Below are 18,304 nucleotides of genomic sequence, written 5' to 3' on the forward strand. Positions count from 1 at the left end.
CGAAATATATTTGAAGTTCCAAATTTAAAATAGAAGGCTTAAATTAAATATAATCTACATACTAAAAAATAAACCATCATACATTTAAGTTAAATATACAAAATTAAACAATTAGAATCATATAACTAATAATAACAATAAATTATAAATACAGAATATTGAAATAATAGATTGATCCAAATAATATTTTCTTGTTCTGACATCGGAATCCAGTTAAATATGTCATAACTTTAGGTTGCAAAACACAAGCGAGACGTGGAGTTTAATCAAAAAGATCATCACCTTTTTTCCTTATGTGCAAGTTGCATATACAATTGTGCACAGGATAGATATATTTCTACCGATGAGATTTTAATAATTATTAATAATAAAGTAAATCATAAAATAATGTTAGATTTCAATCCATATCTTCTTCCAATCTTAGTAAGAAAAGTTTTTAGAATCCCACTTTCATTTATTTCATATTTATCTAAAAAAAGAAAAGTTAATCCATGCAGTCAAATTTAACTGATAAAGACAATTCAGGCAACCATTCTTGACTTATTCTAGTTTTCTAACATGACATCGTAAAGATTTAGAGCAAAAGCTAATTATGTAGTAATGTCCGGTGATATTACTCCTTATTAAGAGCATCAAAAAAGATTTTTTCCTCCGCTATTTATGCTTATATAACAACATATATACACAATTGGTAATTATAATGCTACACCCAATGCAACTACCCCCGTTGTTGTGACCATTTAAGCAGTTGTTTTTGCCTTTTATGAGTTTTCTGAACACCATTTCTTAGAGCCTATCAACCATAGCTAATCCTTAAGTGATAAAAAAGTAATATTTATTGACTATGTAATATTGGAAAACCTAATGATCATACCCAAGTCTTTAAGTGAAGAAACTAGTCTCAGACAAACTAGTTGCAAACCATCCAAAGCTACTACCCCGTTGTTGTGACAATTTATGCAGTTGTTTTTATTATTTGATGAGTTGTGTATCATAATTCTTGATATGTTTAGCTAAAATAGAATCATATTTTAGGGTTAAATTTAAAAAAAGATTGAATACTTACTGTTAGATAGTACAAAATTCAGAGTTTCATTTCGAAATTAGTAAATATTTTATACTTTTTACTGATAACTTGATCGTCATTTGGTGTGGATGACTCAAAACATTTTTATATGTATTTCTATAAATGACATCAGTACCAACATCCTCCATTAATTTAATGATGGCTCCTCGGGAAGGGATAGGTTTAGTCGTGTATTTCTCCATAAATTTTTTGAACATAGATGATTAGCAATTGATAAGGTTATATTACATGCAATAAGCATCTTTGTGAGATCAAAGTTAAAGTCTGACTTGATGTATTCATCATTAACTTGATTTTTAGATGAATATCCATTCTCTTGATATGAGATGGGAATAATGAGTGGCGTGTAATTCTAGATAGGAGACCAAAGGCACATTTATTTCGACAAATCCGACAAACCATCTGTTTCTCATCTGGTAAGTAATTCCCAAATTCCTGGGCCTCCATTATCAGAAATCCAGACAGAAGGCGACGTTATTTTAGGCCTTTTATTCAGTTCCCTATCGACTATCACCATCTAATATTATATTAATATTGAATAATAAAGGCGGGAATGATGACGTTCATGATTGATAGAAGAAGATGTATATTATTTAATCAATGATGCCATAAGTATTTCTTCTCTTCTGCTCGCACGCTTTTCTATTCTTACCAAAATTATCACCCTTAGTTATGACTTTAGTCCCCTGTCTAGAATTACACGCCACTCATTATCCTCATCTCATAACAAGAGTATGGATATTCATCTATAATAAAGAATAGAAATGGGGCAATAAAGTAACAAATTATTTAAAAAATATTGTTAATATTTATGTGTTGACAATAATAGGAAATTACTATGACCTATTGGAACAGAACGCTAAATCTCATTTTTAGCATTTATCGTTCAAAAAAAAAAAAAAAGTCAATTCAGTTCATTGAACTAACGTTCCATGGAACGCCGTTCAATTTTTCATTCCTTTCAAAAGCCTGCAAATGCCCAATAACAATGAAATGAAACCCCTTACAATTAAATTACTCTGATCCAGAAATAATTGGTGCTTGTATCCATATATGCTTTTCATCTATTGTACCTTTAATATTAAATTAAATAATTATAAATTTATATATATAATGAAACTTACCACTACAATTAGGAGAATTCCACTGCTCTTCATATTCTTTACTAATTGATAGCCAATCATCTTAGATAGAAGCTTTAAAATATTCATCCTTACAAAAAAATAATTATGTTACTTTAATTTATTGTTAATTTTACCACAAGAGCTTCCCAGATAGCGTTGGATGTATTATGTACAATTTCAATGACAGATTTTTTATTAATTCGGAAGCTATATGACATTTGACGTATCAAAAAAAATATTAAAATAATTAAAAGATCATAGATAATTAATAAATATAAAAACAAGATACTTGAGAATCCCCAGATTCGATGTATCTAATGTTAAGATCAATGTCATTAGTAGTAATTGATTCATAATCATGCCGAGAACGTTCTCTGCTGGAAATTTTGAGACCAACCTATCAATTAATTATAAATAGTAAGTAATTGTTATAAGGTATATATTAGATGATTACTTTAGATAGTAATAAATCAAACAATTCTTTTGACATCTTCATAAAATTATGATAAGACTCTGGCTTATACAATTTGATTTCCCGAATAATATTGTCGAAAGCCCTTTGCTCCTTCCATTTAGACAATATACTTAACCTACAAGTAAATAATGAAAGATCATTCGATTAAATCGTATTCTCATTATTATAAATATTTCTTATAGTCCTTATGATGTCAAATTCATCTCCAGAGCTTTCAAAATTTATTTTCAATTAATTTAAAATTATATTTTATATGTCAATTCAAATTTAAATATATATTTGTATGTGTGTGTATTTTCTCTCCCCTAAACAGAGTTCATTATAAACGACAGAATCTCTTGATGTTGATATCAATAATTGATTAGGTTTGAAGATTATAATATAGAAATTTTTTAAGCTATTGTCTTTAAGTCCTTTACAAACTTATACCCGTATATTTACACATTCTCGATAGATGTGGTAACTCACCTTAATTCAGAAATAGTAATTAACAACTTGGATGAAGCAATTTAACTCCTATTGGCTTATAAATTAGAAAAAAATGTAATAAATATCCTAATGAGCATTCCTATTTATTCTATAAATAATCTATTAACACTATACTGTCTTTTTACACTTGCTTTGATCAATAATCAAATGTATTGAATTCTCTTCAGATGCTAAGTAATAATGCTTATTCTATCATAAATATTATAATATAATACAATTCAATGATTACCTTATTTCTGAAAATAATTTTCGGAAGGTTTATATCGCATAGATCGTTCATAAAATTTTGGTAAAGGATACTTGAATCATTTTTGTATTCGGCCAAACTTTCCAAAATAAAGTTTTTCAAAAAGATGTTCGAATTTTATACCTATTACTGCTTTAATATTTAAATTTAAAGAGAAAACTTCAACTTACTTTGTATATAAAATATTTGTAGCGCGTTCTATATTGTTACCATACCTACCAGATAGTATTAGAAATTATTGTGCTAATCTTTAACTCCTGCTCCCGAAAATTATCTCAACTAAAATTATTTTTTTATATTTTATATATATTTATTATTATGAATTAAAAAAAAAAAAAAAGTATTATAAACATCAAATAGCATACCAAAAGAATAAAATGTCTAAATTATCTTGCATTTGTTCTTAAAAAAATGCCAAATCGAAATTTGCAAAGAAAATTATAAAAAACTGTTTTGCACCAATTTTGCAAAAAAGAAGAAGTAGTAAATATAATTTATTGGTATTATAAAGAGAAACACATACCTACCAATATTTTTTTCGTACTTGCAAAAACAAAAACAAATATGGAGAATAATGTCTACGAAAAAATATAACTCTCATTTGTTGCAAATAATATTTAATAAAATATTTTGGCTATCCCAATTATATATTATATAGATTTCTTAGTATGTACGTAAACGTAAAATAATAATTATTTGATACTAGCACGAACTTAAAGTAGCCAATGAAAAATTAAAAAGATTTTGTATATATTTAGTCTATTTATTTTAAAATTCTAAACTAAAACGATTCACTATAAACTAGAATTATATAATAGGTAAATTTTTATTGTAAAACCTCCTTGTATACAATTTTTGTTGTTGTTTCTGTCCATTTGATATAAATATAATCAAACCTGCGCCCCCTTCTAACACTCTTGAAAATGCAACCATGTGAAAATACTAATTTTGGTAAATATAAATCATTTTTTTCAAATATTTGACCCTGTAATTTATTTATTGTTATTGTCATTGCTAACTTTCCATGTTCCTTCTTCAACCATAATGAAGATTGAAGATACATAATAAGATTAACTCGCTCATTTTCTTTCTATATCCCTTTTTTAATTCGTAATTAATATATGTTCTGTTTGTACAATAATTCGTTTTTATGGATTTTTAATTTTTTTGGTGCATTTTTGAACCAATAGCTTAAAAAAAACTTTGAGACACGGGGAATCAATCTTGTTTTATGAAAAATTATACTTATTAGCAAAAAATCAAACTTGCCCTACAGAGCTCAAGAATGTAGTATGATCAGAATTAAATATGGCCTTACATATGTAACTCAAGATTTCGAACAACTTTTATCTTTTATTTTATGTCGGAAGTCAGTATTTGTCTCCGTTTATTAAATAAATGCGTTTCTATCATTGTTTTTATAAGCGAGGCGTACATCCCACACACTCATAAATTATTTTAATACTATGTAGGATAATAATCATATAATTATTTATTTCATACATTTTCTTCAAAGGAACTAGAATTTAAAATAGATTTTATAATTTATTATATCAACTCAAACCTTAAATTAGTATATGTCTATGAAGTAAATGTATGTTTTTAATATATAAAGGCTGATATTTATACTATATATAATATAACTTATAAGTTCTAGAATGAATTCCGACATAATTTTTATGGCATTTCTGACAACATATTCATATCAGAAATACAATGATGATGAATTTATATTTTTTACAAACATTCAATGCGATAATTGAATGCAAGTTGTTTTTTCCTCTGTAAAGGTTTCAATAGAATGAAGAAGACCCTCACGACCCATTCCAGACTGTTTCATTCCTCCAAATGGCATTGTTAAATCTCTTATAAGCCAAGAGTTTACCCAAACAGTTCCAACTTCAAGAGCTGCTGCAGTTTTATGTGCTAAATGGATATCGTTAGTGAATACTACGGCGCATAATCCGTACTCTACGTCATTTGCTCTCTGAATAACCTCTTCCGGTGTTGAAAATGGAGTAATGCAAACAACGGGTCCAAATATTTCCTCCTTCATTATAGGAGATGAATCAGCTATACCAGTAATAATTGTAGGTGGAAAAAAGTACCCATCTGTAAATTTTGAATCTAAAAAGCCCATGTGATTTGCTGGTTCTCCACACTCAATATTAGCTCCTTCTTTAACCGCTAAATCAACGTAATAACGAACTTTTTCTTGATGCTCAGAAGAAATTAAAGGTCCCATGAACACGTCTGGATCATTTGGATCTCCAACTTTTAGTTTCTTCGTTTTAGCTACAAATTTATCTGCAAGAGTCATATTTAGAATTACATGTTGTTCCATTCACTTAAAGCCTTGCATTGTATCAAAATATAGATCAATTTAAAAATATAATATGGCGTTATCTCGCTAACACAAAAATATCCTATGTATTTTGTTATTAGCTGTCTATTCCATCCTCTGACTTCATATGTCATGGTTATTTCATAATTAATTCGTTTTGATAAATAAACGAAGTAATAGTTTATGAATGATTATGGTCCGTTTTCAAAAGAACAGGAATACAGTTTCTTGTTGATCCCTCGTCACATATATATATGATATATAATGGCCATCTTATTATTTATATAAAGTTTTGACTATCACATAGAAAAACTAATGTATAGCTACCTTTTAATAAAATAATACATATAATAATATTATAATACAGTATCGAATAAAATACTATGTAGAATTTTAATATTATGATCTACATATATGAGTTCAATTTAAAAATTGTAGAGAAATAATTTGACAATGATATTTGAGAAATACTTAAGAAATGAATAGACTTATTTGGCCAACTACCAGATGATTTCAAGCCTTTTATCTGTTTCTTTTGGAGAAAAGGTTGCGTCATACGACGTGATCATTTCTAGGTCAGAAAGAAAGTTAAAAAATTTATACTATTTCTGCTTTCACAAAAAAAAGTAACATATAACCTAAATTTATTTCTTAAATTAAAAAAAAATCAATGCAAGACGGTATTTTTAACTCATTCATCATGGCAGTAATTACTCTTACCTTTGAATTCCTCAAAAATAGACTCCTGAACAAATAATCGTTCTATACAAAGACAAACTTCACCTTGATTCATAAAGCATGCTCGTATGAATGTATTGATAGCCTTATCAATATCAGCATCCTCAAAAATTATCCCCGGATTTTTTCCTCCAAGTTCCAGACTGAGTTTCTTCATTAATGGAGCAGCAATTCCTGCTATTTTGGATCCAGTTTTTGAACTTCCGGTAAACGAAATAGCATTTATAGTGGGATGTTTTATGAGTGCTTCTCCAGTCTTGCCTCCAAGACCACATATAAGATTAACAACTCCACGAGGGAGACCAATTTCATCAAAGATGTGACAAAGCTTCCAAGCAGTTACCGATGTAATCTCAGAGGGCTTACAAACAACAGTATTTCCTGCCATAAGAGCTGGAGCTATTTTAAAAGTTAATAGATATAAGGGTAAATTCCATGGAGAAATCAAAGCAGCAACCCCGACAGGAGATCGTGTAGAGTAGTTGATGGCATGGAATTCGGGTTGTACAGTGGATGACTCTCTAAGATAAGGCCAACAATGGGCAAAACATCTTAGGTTATATATAGCTCGAGGAATGTCTACCTTCTTGGCAAGACTAACAGGTTTTCCTTGATCCTGTGATTCAAGAATTGCAAATTCATCTAGCCTTGATTCAAGAAGGTCCGCTGCTTTGATAAGATAGGCGGCTCTTTTTTCATACGAGAGTTTAGCCCAATTTCTGCTTGCAGATTTTGCTGCAACAACAGAGCGATCCACAATATCGGCATTACTATCTGGTATTTGGGCCCATATCTTTCCAGTTGCTGGATTAAAGGAGTCTAAATAGCTTTGAGTTTCTTCAAACTCTCCATAAATATAGTTTTGCACTCTTATCATCTTTTTCTATCAGAGTTGAGGACACATGAAGGACTGTAACGAATGAAAGAGGAATGTGTATGAAATATATATTCGACGAGGCAATACAAACATGTGTGTATGTAAAATATTTATAAATTATATAAGAGTATTAATATAGTTGACTCCTACCATGCAAAATATATTAGTCTTTTATTTTTTATATTTAAGCTTACCATAAGATATTTGACGTACTAAAAATATTTATAAGGCTATTTTTATAAATAGACGTTCCCGTATTGAAAGAGAACTTATTTACTTTTTTTAAATCTTTGTTTTTAGAAACAAAAAAAATTCTTTTTATTCTTCCATCAATTGAGTGAGCCGGCCTTTACTGGACTCAGAGTCAAAACAGATAAAATATAATTATTATGATTCGAACTTGTTATTCTCGTTTGGATGTAAAAAAAAAATATTCACACACAAATTCGTATAGATTTGCAGAGTAATAAAAACTTATTAGAACGAGAAATGAGTGCTAGGAGTTTTATCAAAAAAGATTGAAATAGATTAGAATAAAGTATGTATACTCGTATAGTATAATATACAATAATATTTAGTTCAACAATTTATTTATAAGTTTTATACCTGCCTAACGTCAAATATGGTGGTATTGTGAGCTCAAAAAGGTACACTTTACCTTTAACGTTCTGAGTCTATATTATGTATGTATTCACACGTACATGTATCGTGATTTTCATATACTCCTCTCAATCAAGATTTTATCTCTCCTTTTTTTTCCATGGGTCCCCTATAAAAAACATTTAACATACACTGTATGCAACAACATATGCTGTATCAAAGCAGGGGCGTCTGCAGGATTATATACAGGGTAGTGCAGCAAAACGTGGACTATTAATTAATGTTTATTTTCTGATTACTATAAAAAGGTTTAGTAATTATTTTTGACATTCTGTTCCTGCCGTTCTTTTTACATAAACAAACTATACCAATCATCTAGTCATTCAATCATCATAAGTGAGCAACAAGCAAAAAGGCAGCGCATCTCAGATATCCTTGATGCTGGAGTTGATGTGGTGAAGTTTACGGACATTTTTAAGTATTATAGGAGCCTGGTTTTTAAATTGGCCAATATGAAAGAACGGAGAAGACCTCTCCAAAATGTCAGGAAGTGGAGAACATAATTTAAAGAGGGATACGAAGTTTTTGCTAAGTTAGGAGAAGAATACAAGGGAAAATACCACCAAGTCGATGAATTGCCTTGCCAACGAATTGTCTCTGGCTCATAGGACCACCAGAATAGCCCATAAACACCAACTTGGGATTAGTGTATTTCACAAGGACCCAACGCTACCTTATGACAGAGGGAATGAAAGCCAGGAGGCTCGAAAGGTGCCACAAAATCATCACATGGATCAAGCCATGCTGGTCAATTGTGAAAATTTTCTCGAAAAAGAACATTTTCACAATTGATCGATTCCACAACCGCTAGAAAGACTGCTGGCTCGTGGAAAGAAAAGAATAGGTCCAAGAAGTTTACCCCACCAAATATCCAGTCCAAAAAATGGTCTTTTGTGTTGAAGCCTCTGAACAGAATAAAGATGCTCCGTTCTTTTTCAAGACTGGACAGAAAATTTGCCAGGAGGCCGACTATAATGTGCTTAGGTACATCATCTTGCTATGACTGGAGACTAACAACACGGAAAATAACTACGTGTGGACTCAGGACGTTGCCCACTCTCACACGTACGGCAAGTGGCAAAAGTTATGCGCAGATAACATTGCTCAATTTTGGTCCAAAGAGATATGGCTCCCTTTCTAACCAGATTTGAACACACTGGGCTTTTCTATATGGGGTACATTGGAGACAGAAACCAGGAGGACCTCATACCAAATGTGTATTAACTGAAAGCCTCTATAGTGGTTAAATTGAGCAACTTGTCAGTGGAGTTTGTCATCAACTCCTGCATGGCCTTCAGGTGACTTGTTAAGGCTGTGATTTTTAATGAAGGTGGCCATATTGATTAAAAAAGTTCTGCCAAAACCTTTTCTACATGTTTTGTTAATAATATTTTTTTGCCTATTATTGAAAATATAGAATTATTTTTGTATTCCTGAATCCATCTCTCGAGTCCACGTTTTACTACCCTACCTTGTATATATATAAATATATATATGTATATTTTTTTTTTTTTTTTTGGGGGGCTTGGTTTTTTCGAATTTTTTGAAGAAAAAAAGTTTTTGCTCCACAGGATAGTTTGTTAGAATGATCTTTTTTTTAGAAAAGATATCCTGAAATTTTTTTTACCTCATGGGTAAAGAAAAAACTAAGTATAACGAATAAAAAAAGAAAAATGGTTGATTGGTGTGCTCTTTCTTTTTATTCAATATTTAATAAGTCATGTTGTGTTAACTTCTCCCCCTAAAAGAAAGATTTTATCCCTCCAAAATCATAAAAAAAAGTAGCTGATATAAACAAGGGCCTTCATTCAGGTGTACCATATGTCTCGCTCCCGCTTATTTTCTTGCTCACTTATAAAAAACCATATATATATGTATACACATTACAACTACAAGTGTAGTAGTGGTCCTTTAATTTCTCTTATAGTCAAAATATGATTCTATGATAGCTACCACCCATCATTCACTACTAATATTTATATATAATAGGAAAAATATTTTTTTTATTTTTTGCTTCATTTCAATGCTTTTTAAAGGAAGTGTTACAATCATCCGATTTAAGCCAAGTCTACCCCGTTCTGTTCAATAACTTGTTGCTAACGATACTTCAATTTTCTTCTCGTATAAGCTCTTGTGCCTTTTGGAAAAAAACAAACTCGGACGAGCAATTATCTATTGAAGCCAAATTTGTACCCCCAAGCACGTTTGCCATATACAGAAACAGATGCTAGTCCCTTGGTGCCAGATCCAGACTTTAGGGTGGATGCATTAGAACTTCCCATTAAAGCTCCAGAGCTTCTGGCGCATCATCAAAGATGTGTGCAACCTGGCGTTGTCTTGATTATGTATTGTTGTCTCCTAATCACCAATGTTGGTCACTTCTGTTCGATCGCCAGTTTCAAACGGTCAAGCTGTTCAAAGTAGAGGCCAGAATTGAGCCGGGGGAAATCGCTCGAACCACTGTTGGGCAACACAAAACGAAAGATTATCAGTCCGGTATACATTGCAAATTTTCTTGGTTGCTTTAACCGCGTTTTTCTCTTTCAGGTAGTAAAATATAGTAAATTTCTTTCTTTCAGACCTCCATATTCTATGCACGATAATTCCCGACTGAATCGGCCAAGCTCAAAACTGTGAGTGTATTTTACAGATACAATAGAGTTTGTAGTATATACTCACACCTTTACAACGTCTTATCGTATTATCCGATGTGAACAATAATGAACAAGATATACTTGGTTAATGAAAAAGAGCGGGAAATACGAAATTACTTTTTCTCCATTTAGCATTGCAGGCATGAATAAGAAAAAATAAAGAAGTGAAAAAAGGATAATTTAGATCTCTCTGGAAAATAATAATGTCTCTATGGTTTAATTTTTGCGACATGATTTTTATCATGAATATTTATAATGAAAATATATATATTTAAATAAATAATGTATTTATGGGCTATAATTGACATTCTCATAGTGATTCTCATAATAATTATATATACAAAATGAGTCTAGGTCAAGGGTGGGCAACCTTTTGGAGAGTAGGGACAAAACGCTTATGTAATGTCATGACAGAGGACCATGTTATTAAATATTATATAATTAATTTTCTGGGTGTTTAGAGAAAACAAGGATTCAATATAATGTTATTTAAACACTACTCTTATTTTTTACTACAGGAATTATAATATAGAAAGGAAATATAAATACAATTTAAAAGAACAATCTTTATTTTACAAAAGAAAAAGGAAGGTCAGTAGGAAAAATACTAGTTATTTAATGAGACACTTTAATGATAGCAGCAGCTCATCATCCAGGTTGTCGTCACGCAATCATGTTCTCAAATTACTTTTAGTGTAAAGCATAATGGAAAAAAGTTGTTCACAACAATGACAAACAATAGTACTCTAAATTGAAGGTTAATCTCCTGTCTGTCCGACCTGTCAATGTGGGTCCTGCGGTTATTAAAAGGTTTAACTGTTTTACCCTTATTGTTTCCCTTACTGACCACCTAGAAGAAAGAGTTATGTAAGAGGATTAAGATAAATGGAAGCCTACTACTTAATCTATATTTGACTTCTCTTACCTGCACTCTCCACTAGGCCTGTCATGAAAACACATTTTTCTGTACGATTAATTGCTCCAGAAATGTTTCCGATAAGCCATAATTTTGCCATTTTGACACCATTTTCAACTTATATAATGATAATAGAATTCGAGAATAACGGGCTTAGACATGATTCCAAATACTTGTGAGTGGCAATCCATTCCAGATTGGGACTAAATTTTTCTGCACAATAAAGGATTAGTATTAGTAAAGCCTAGTCTACTATGATATAAAAGGAACTACAATTCTTCATTTTACGAAATCATCTCAGACTTACGAGAAGCATATCACATATGAAAATAACTATAAACATTACATAATATCCGTGAATATTGCAGACATATTTAATTTTATATGTCTACCATCGATAGTACCAGGTATTGCCAGGATTTATTATGGGTCGGCAAACAGACAAACGTTGCTTTAATAATAGAGATTTGTTTTAATATTATGGAAAATAACTTTCCTAGAAATCCGGTACCTTCTTCATGAGCACATTTACACCTAATTACTCAATATTTAGATGTTCTCTCCATAAAAATACTTTATACAGTATAGAGTTGTATAAAATATGAGTTGTCGTTTAGTGCGCGAGATTTCGTTCCATTTTACAATTCGTTTTTATACGATTTTAGACATACCTATGTATACCCTTTTCTTTTCTTCTTCAATATGCCACGGATGGACGATTACACTGATATTTCTTGAATGAAGTATCTAGGCAATCCTGAGATAAACTCAAAAAGGACTGTAACTCGTACAGTCATACACACACACATCCAGACAAACTTTGCTTTATTAATACAATAAGATATTACGATTTCAAATTATGGATATTCATATGAAGAAGTACTATAAAAATATGAAATAATTTTTTATTTGGAGGACAACATATATATAATATAGTATAAAATAAATTATAGTATCAGATTTTGAGTCCTGGTACTTATTTTGTACGAGTATGAATAAAAGGGTAAAAGTAAGCAAATGCAAGTATTTAGAATTGTAAAAGAGATATAGCAATGTAACATTTTTTTCTAAAAAAAGGATTCATCTTGAATGTGACATACACATGCTGTGGGTATTCTAAATAATTCCACCTTCTTTTTGCCAGATGAAGAAATAACAACGAATGGATGTGTAGTGTATTGTTGTTTACAAATTGTTGCTTCTGGAAAAAGTCCCATATTACCTCCATAGAGACATGATTTACCTTTAAAGTAAATTGAAATGATAATAATGAGTCCACATCGATAAGTAGTTTGAAAATAATTAATGAACTCCATCATATTAATTAATTAGTACATTTTAGAACTTCATTAATAATTTCAATCAAAACTACCTCAAATGCGTTTTAATTTTATTTCTCTGATTTATAATTAAATAAAAACTACCTTCAAAATTCTTTACACATCTATTTAGAGATACCCCTTGCATGTAAATATCTGTGTTAACAATATGACGCCATTCTCCATGAATGTTCCTTCCCTTTTGAGGATGAATGATCTCAGTCACAGACACACAGAGAGGAACCTCGCCATTTTCAAATGTTCCAACCCGTTGAGCTACTATATCTGCAGATGAATCTTGGCAAACACTTGAATGATACTGGTTAAATTCATAAGGTTGTAAGTTATTCAATTGATTTGAACGATTTACAGCAGCGTTGATGAAGTTTTTTGGGTAAGACGCAAGTAATTGACAAAAAGAATCTCCGTTTGGACATGGTTCTACTTTTCTAATCATTTCTTTTCTCTGGAATAGTTCTACAAGGTTCACATTTGATCTCTCAGATAAATCATCATTTCTTTTAAAAGATGACATGTCTACGATGGATGTGACGGGTTCATCAGGAAAAATGATGATGCCATTGTTTCGTCGTATCTTAAATTAAGTTAAATATTAATAAAAAATGAGTTAAATGACCATTATAGCACAGCTTATTCCTAACCTTTCCTCCATTACCTAATTTCAGAATCTCAATAAAGTCAATCCCCAATTACTATTTTTTAGCTCAGATATTTAATTACGTATTTTTATAAATTTTCTTCAGGTTAAGAACCACGGTAAGTACTATCTTTACTTACCCTTCCATTAGTTAAAGAGATTTGAGATTCTTCATCTGTACTGCATATCAAATCAATAGGAGCATTTACTTGTGTAAATCGAAGATTAATGTCAGAGTGATTGGAAGTATCGACATTTTGAACTTTTTCTTCCGTTTTATTATTGAATATGTAAGCTCGTCGTAAGTTTGGATCATTTTGCATATGATGACAAATGCAGCCCGAAGGTAGCGGAAAGCTGTCAACACTAGGTTCACCTAAAAGGAAAAAACCCATATTCAGTTTCATTTGTTTGACCAATTTCACATTGTAATTAAGATTAAATACAAATACATAAAATTAAAAAAATACATTTTCTATGTGATTTAAGTTATTAACAAATAGTTAAGTACATATTCAGTTCTAGGAGATTAAGTAGAATTAAGATAGTCTTCTAAAGGATAACCTACCATTTTCATCCATGGCCAGTAAACGTTGACGACGATAGGCTTGTCGACAAACAGTAGATCCCTCTCCGTCTGGAGAATCAATGTCATTAATACATGTTTTTCCAGGTTTTTCACAAATAAGAACCTCAGTATAAGAGGAGGAATTGACGATTTGGGCAATTTGGATAATATATTTCCATTTGTTCTTAATGTTTCGGGACCTTCCAAAATTGGGAAGTTTTTCCCTCCTAGACTGACAGGCGGAAATAATATTGGACGACTCATTTTCATTTATAAAAGGAATATCATTTAGATGATATGCCGTTTCATCGATCCATTGCTGGATTTTGGTATTTGAGGATATTACAGACTAAAAACATGGATATGAAGATGCATGAAGATATTTTTTTATTAGAAGATAACTCACTTCAATAAATTCTTGAGGTAGATATTTACTCTCATCTTCACCACAGAATGTCAACCCAAATTTACAGGGCTCTGGAGGTGGTAAAGTCTCCTACAAAAATAAAAAAATAAACATTACAAAATAAATAACAAAATTCTAGATGCAAAATTTTTAGAAAGTACTTGAAGGCGGAAATACATGCTACTATTGATAATTAACATATATATATGATTTCAGTTGTGGAATTATACGACTTTCACGAAGGATGACATTCGTAAATTTTAACAGCCCTTTGTTAAAGATTTACGAAAGCTCAATCTTTTAATCACAGCTCTTTGTTAAGAGAATTTTAGATCTTGTATCTTTTATTCAAAAAAAGAATTTTCGATTAGAATATTACTTAATAATATTTTTTGACGTATCTAGGCTATTGATATAAAATTTTTGAAGAAGATAATTTTTTTATCCTTGATTTTTTCTTTTGGAACCCTATTAAATGTTCATCAATGAGAGGGTCTGTGGAACACTACATGAGTTATATCTATATATATATACATCAATTTCAATATCGAAAATATTGACAGATTTACGAATGGATTGACTTAAATGAAACACTTATTCGCACGTTATTGCAAAATCATTTTCCGAGAAATTTCAATGTTATTCTTGATATCATTATTAAATACATTATCATTAATCAAAATGATTGAGTGTACTAAAAAAACACATTATACCCTCTCAAGGAGGCCTGAGTATGTATAAATATTCAAAGAACAATAAATTACATTGTTGTCAATCTAATTCAAGTAAAAAAGAACATGAGACGTTCCTATGTATTTTATGTAGATATCTATAAAATATTAACACTAATACAATGTAAAATACCTACATTGCGCATATTACAAATAGATTTAAGCTGTTTTTCTGTATTAAAGCAAATAAATGCAACAAACATTCCCTTTCAACAAAGAAGTAGGATGATTGAAGTTATGTTTATAAAAGATATGCAATATTTGAATAAAAATTTTAAGCCTCATTTCAGTAATGTAACTATGAGGGGAGCACTAGAGGAATTGTCTTCACCCCCCCCAACGATGCACGGAAATACATATAAACATAACTTAAATTATATTCTTTCAAAACTGCATAATTAGAGCATATTATGACATAATAGATTCTTGTGCTTAACAATCGTTTATTTTTAAAGTGTTAGTCCTGCAACTACTGAGTAGATGTGAGAAAAAAGTGATTATATTGCAAGTCTCAAGTCTTTGCTTACAATTCCGAGTCATTGAATACTTTCATCTAGTCCAATAAATAAAAGATGATCTTATATCTTGTGAAAAAAATTGAAATAACTTTCGAGTCTAATTTGAGACACGAGTCTTAGGCATAGAGTCCAATCAAGTATTCAGCCTTTGATTGTGAGATGAAGTGAAGTTGCAAGTCTTTAAAATATGAACTCAAGTGAAAGTCAAGTCCTCGTCCTTAGCATAGAGGGATGTAATTTGAACATAAATGTAAATAAATTCTATTTTCTAAAAAAATGTAATTTCAGATTTTAAAATCTGGATTTTTTTCCCCCGAATAATAAAATAAAAATGTTATCTAAAGGTACCCACAAAGAAAAATTCTGGTCCCATTAGAGAATTTGGAGTGTTCCTGCTAGTTACGGGACAGTCTCATTTTATTGTCCTAACTTGTATATTTATATTACATTTTGATCAACGATCCTATTATGACCGTTACATTATAAATTGTACAATATTTTATAATTAATTAATGTGAGTTTGATCTAGGATCTTGTTCATAATTTTTTAATTAACCACACTAGTTTTGGAAGAATATTAAAGCAACAAATGATGTCATTTCTGTGAGTTGGAGATAAAAATGCGTATGTCAACCGGTTCTTTTTTACAACTTTGCTTCACAGTTTAAAAAAAAAGTTTTACCATATGTATTGGATCTACATGCATATAATTATATCATTATATATAAACATAATATATTTATTTTGGGAAATAGTAAGGGATAAAAAACTACCAGAAAATAAACTTTTAATGAGTACAAGGGCTTTTTAATGACATATTATTATAATGATGATTTACCTTAAGTTCAACCCTCTTTTCCTCCTTTTTGTCCACGTACTCCGAAGGAGACTCTGGAAAATTAACTGTATCTAATGATCGAGAATCTATTGAGATTATTATTGTTTGAAATATCACTAACAACACAAATAAATTCATTTTGAGGCTTCGCCTTCTCACATTCATTCTCACTTTGAAACTGGTCCTCAAAGTTTCAAGAAGCAATAATAAAAAAGTATTACTATATTAGTATGTAGTGAACAAAACGGGCGATCTGTTAAATAAATAAAAAATCCAAAGGAGTATCATACTCTTCTTCTTTATTTATTCAAAAAAAAAAAAAAATCGTTAATTGCAAAATGTGATGAATTTAATCAAGCATAATAATGCATTATGTGATCATAGATAATATTTTTTAAAATGTATTAAATCAATAATTAAAAGTCGAATTATAATTAAAATTTTACTTAAACAAAAAATAATTCTCTGTGAGTAATTTTTTGATTGGATATGACTTTAATTCTAGACGACCCTGTCTGTAGTTTTTTATTGTCTTTTTGAGTGAGACTATGAGTTTGATTATTCATTATTCCAATGTTTAAAGTTCTAATGAATTATTCGAGTTTAAGTTAACTATAATTTTCCAAAAAGATATTTCAAACGAGTTTTTAGAAAATGTTCTACTTTAGAAAAGTCGAGTTTTTTTCGATATCAGGTAACACTCGAATCCAACACATTTATAAATTATAATAATTGTATGAGTGGATAAATTCATTTCATAGTTAACTATTAGATAATAAGGATAACTTTTAATATATTGAAATTGTTTAGTATACACATTCTAAATAGGCCTTTATTCGAAGATTCATTTTTATGTTTATAAGGCACATAATTTATGCATAAATGATTAAAGTAAAAACCATAATAGTTAAATATGTATTTTTATATTTCTCCTAGACTAGATTTTATAAAAATAATTGGAGCTTTTTTTTATTGATGATGTAGCTAGAGAAGATTTGATCATTTATTATCCTTACAACAATAGGTATCCTTGTAGTCAGCAAACACAGTTATGAGTCCTACCAAGAGTTAGAGATACATCATATAAACTAAACGAAGCTTTTTCTATAGCCTTTCAAGAATCTGATCTGTGTATATAAAAGGGACAAACTATACTTCATTAATGCATTCACTGGAAAATTGAATCTATCCAGAATATAATAGGTAGAGGAAAAAATAATTTCTTATTTCTCTCCCTTTTTTTTAACTAAGTATATCTTGTTCATTATTGGTCACATTGGATCATAAGATAAGGTGTTGTAAAGTTTATACTACACACTCTTTTCGAACAGAATCGTGCATAGCAGGGTCAGTCGTGAATGATTGTGGGTCGAGTGTGGAAGTCTCAAAGGAAGGACTCTCCCAAATTTTACATGTTTACTACCTGAAAGCGAAAAACACGTAGAAAACGACCCATAAAATTTGCAATGTATACGAGACCGAAACTCTTTTGGTTTATATTGCACTATAGTTTTTAGAACGATTTCCTTCTGGTGAAGTAGATGTGAATTATATGCCACACACTGGAAGGCCTGTTGTCGAAAATTTTGAGATAGAGCGTCATGTTAGCAGTTGTAGCATCACTCAGGAGCTGAATATTGATCATAAAACCGTTT

The 18,304-nt window shown here is 30.3% G+C and overlaps 2 protein-coding genes and 1 long non-coding RNA gene across 7 annotated transcripts; all 3 read right to left on the bottom strand.

The window, feature by feature from the left end:
- Nucleotides 1–2,386: 2,386 nt before the first annotated feature.
- On the bottom strand, nucleotides 2,387–2,804 carry LOC121118850 (uncharacterized). The gene is made up of 3 exons (XR_005864588.2): nucleotides 2,666–2,804; nucleotides 2,501–2,608; nucleotides 2,387–2,418 (listed from the first exon to the last, which is right to left on the bottom strand). It is a non-coding gene; the product is annotated as an uncharacterized lncRNA (long non-coding RNA).
- A 2,092-nt stretch (nucleotides 2,805–4,896) lies between these two features.
- Nucleotides 4,897–11,644, bottom strand: LOC121117296 (2-aminomuconic semialdehyde dehydrogenase). 5 transcript variants are annotated; one of them, XM_040711680.2, is made up of 3 exons: nucleotides 11,621–11,644; nucleotides 6,487–7,414; nucleotides 4,897–5,729 (listed from the first exon to the last, which is right to left on the bottom strand). In XM_040711680.2, the coding sequence occupies exons 2-3, from the start codon at nucleotides 7,379–7,381 to the stop codon at nucleotides 5,170–5,172; spliced, it is 1,455 nt and encodes a 484-aa protein (XP_040567614.1). In that variant the 5' UTR covers nucleotides 7,382–7,414; nucleotides 11,621–11,644; the 3' UTR covers nucleotides 4,897–5,169. The 5 variants fall into 5 exon arrangements, with proteins under 5 accessions (XP_040567614.1, XP_071744637.1, XP_071744636.1 ...); XM_071888536.1 differs by lacking the exon at nucleotides 11,621–11,644 and adding an exon at nucleotides 8,040–8,063; XM_071888535.1 differs by lacking the exon at nucleotides 11,621–11,644 and adding an exon at nucleotides 7,988–8,010.
- An 858-nt stretch (nucleotides 11,645–12,502) lies between these two features.
- LOC121117295 (uncharacterized) lies at nucleotides 12,503–16,904 on the bottom strand. The gene is made up of 6 exons (XM_040711677.2): nucleotides 16,650–16,904; nucleotides 14,563–14,652; nucleotides 14,157–14,505; nucleotides 13,729–13,964; nucleotides 13,036–13,525; nucleotides 12,503–12,854 (listed from the first exon to the last, which is right to left on the bottom strand). Exons 1-6 carry the CDS (start codon nucleotides 16,812–16,814, stop codon nucleotides 12,679–12,681), a joined length of 1,506 nt encoding a protein of 501 aa, XP_040567611.1. The 5' UTR covers nucleotides 16,815–16,904; the 3' UTR covers nucleotides 12,503–12,678.
- Between the last annotated feature and the right edge of the window lie 1,400 nt (nucleotides 16,905–18,304).

This window comes from Lepeophtheirus salmonis, chromosome 5 (genome assembly GCF_016086655.4).
Source record: "Lepeophtheirus salmonis chromosome 5, UVic_Lsal_1.4, whole genome shotgun sequence".
Lineage (NCBI taxonomy): Eukaryota > Metazoa > Arthropoda > Copepoda > Siphonostomatoida > Caligidae > Lepeophtheirus > Lepeophtheirus salmonis.

Excerpts from the sequence above, each read along its gene's own strand:
- LOC121117296 (XM_040711680.2), bottom strand. The coding sequence starts at position 7,381 with ATGATAAGAGTGCAAAACTATATTTATGGAGAGTTTGAAGAAACTCAA. Across the intron at positions 5,730-6,486 it reads TATTTTTGAGGAATTCAAAG|ATAAATTTGTAGCTAAAACG; the intron begins GTAAGAGTAATT and ends TGACTCTTGCAG.
- LOC121117295 (XM_040711677.2), bottom strand. The coding sequence starts at position 16,814 with ATGAATGTGAGAAGGCGAAGCCTCAAAATGAATTTATTTGTGTTGTTA. Across the intron at positions 14,653-16,649 it reads AAAAGAGGGTTGAACTTAAG|GAGACTTTACCACCTCCAGA; the intron begins GTAAATCATCAT and ends TTATTTTTGTAG. Across the intron at positions 13,965-14,156 it reads ACTGGCCATGGATGAAAATG|GTGAACCTAGTGTTGACAGC; the intron begins GTAGGTTATCCT and ends TTTTCCTTTTAG.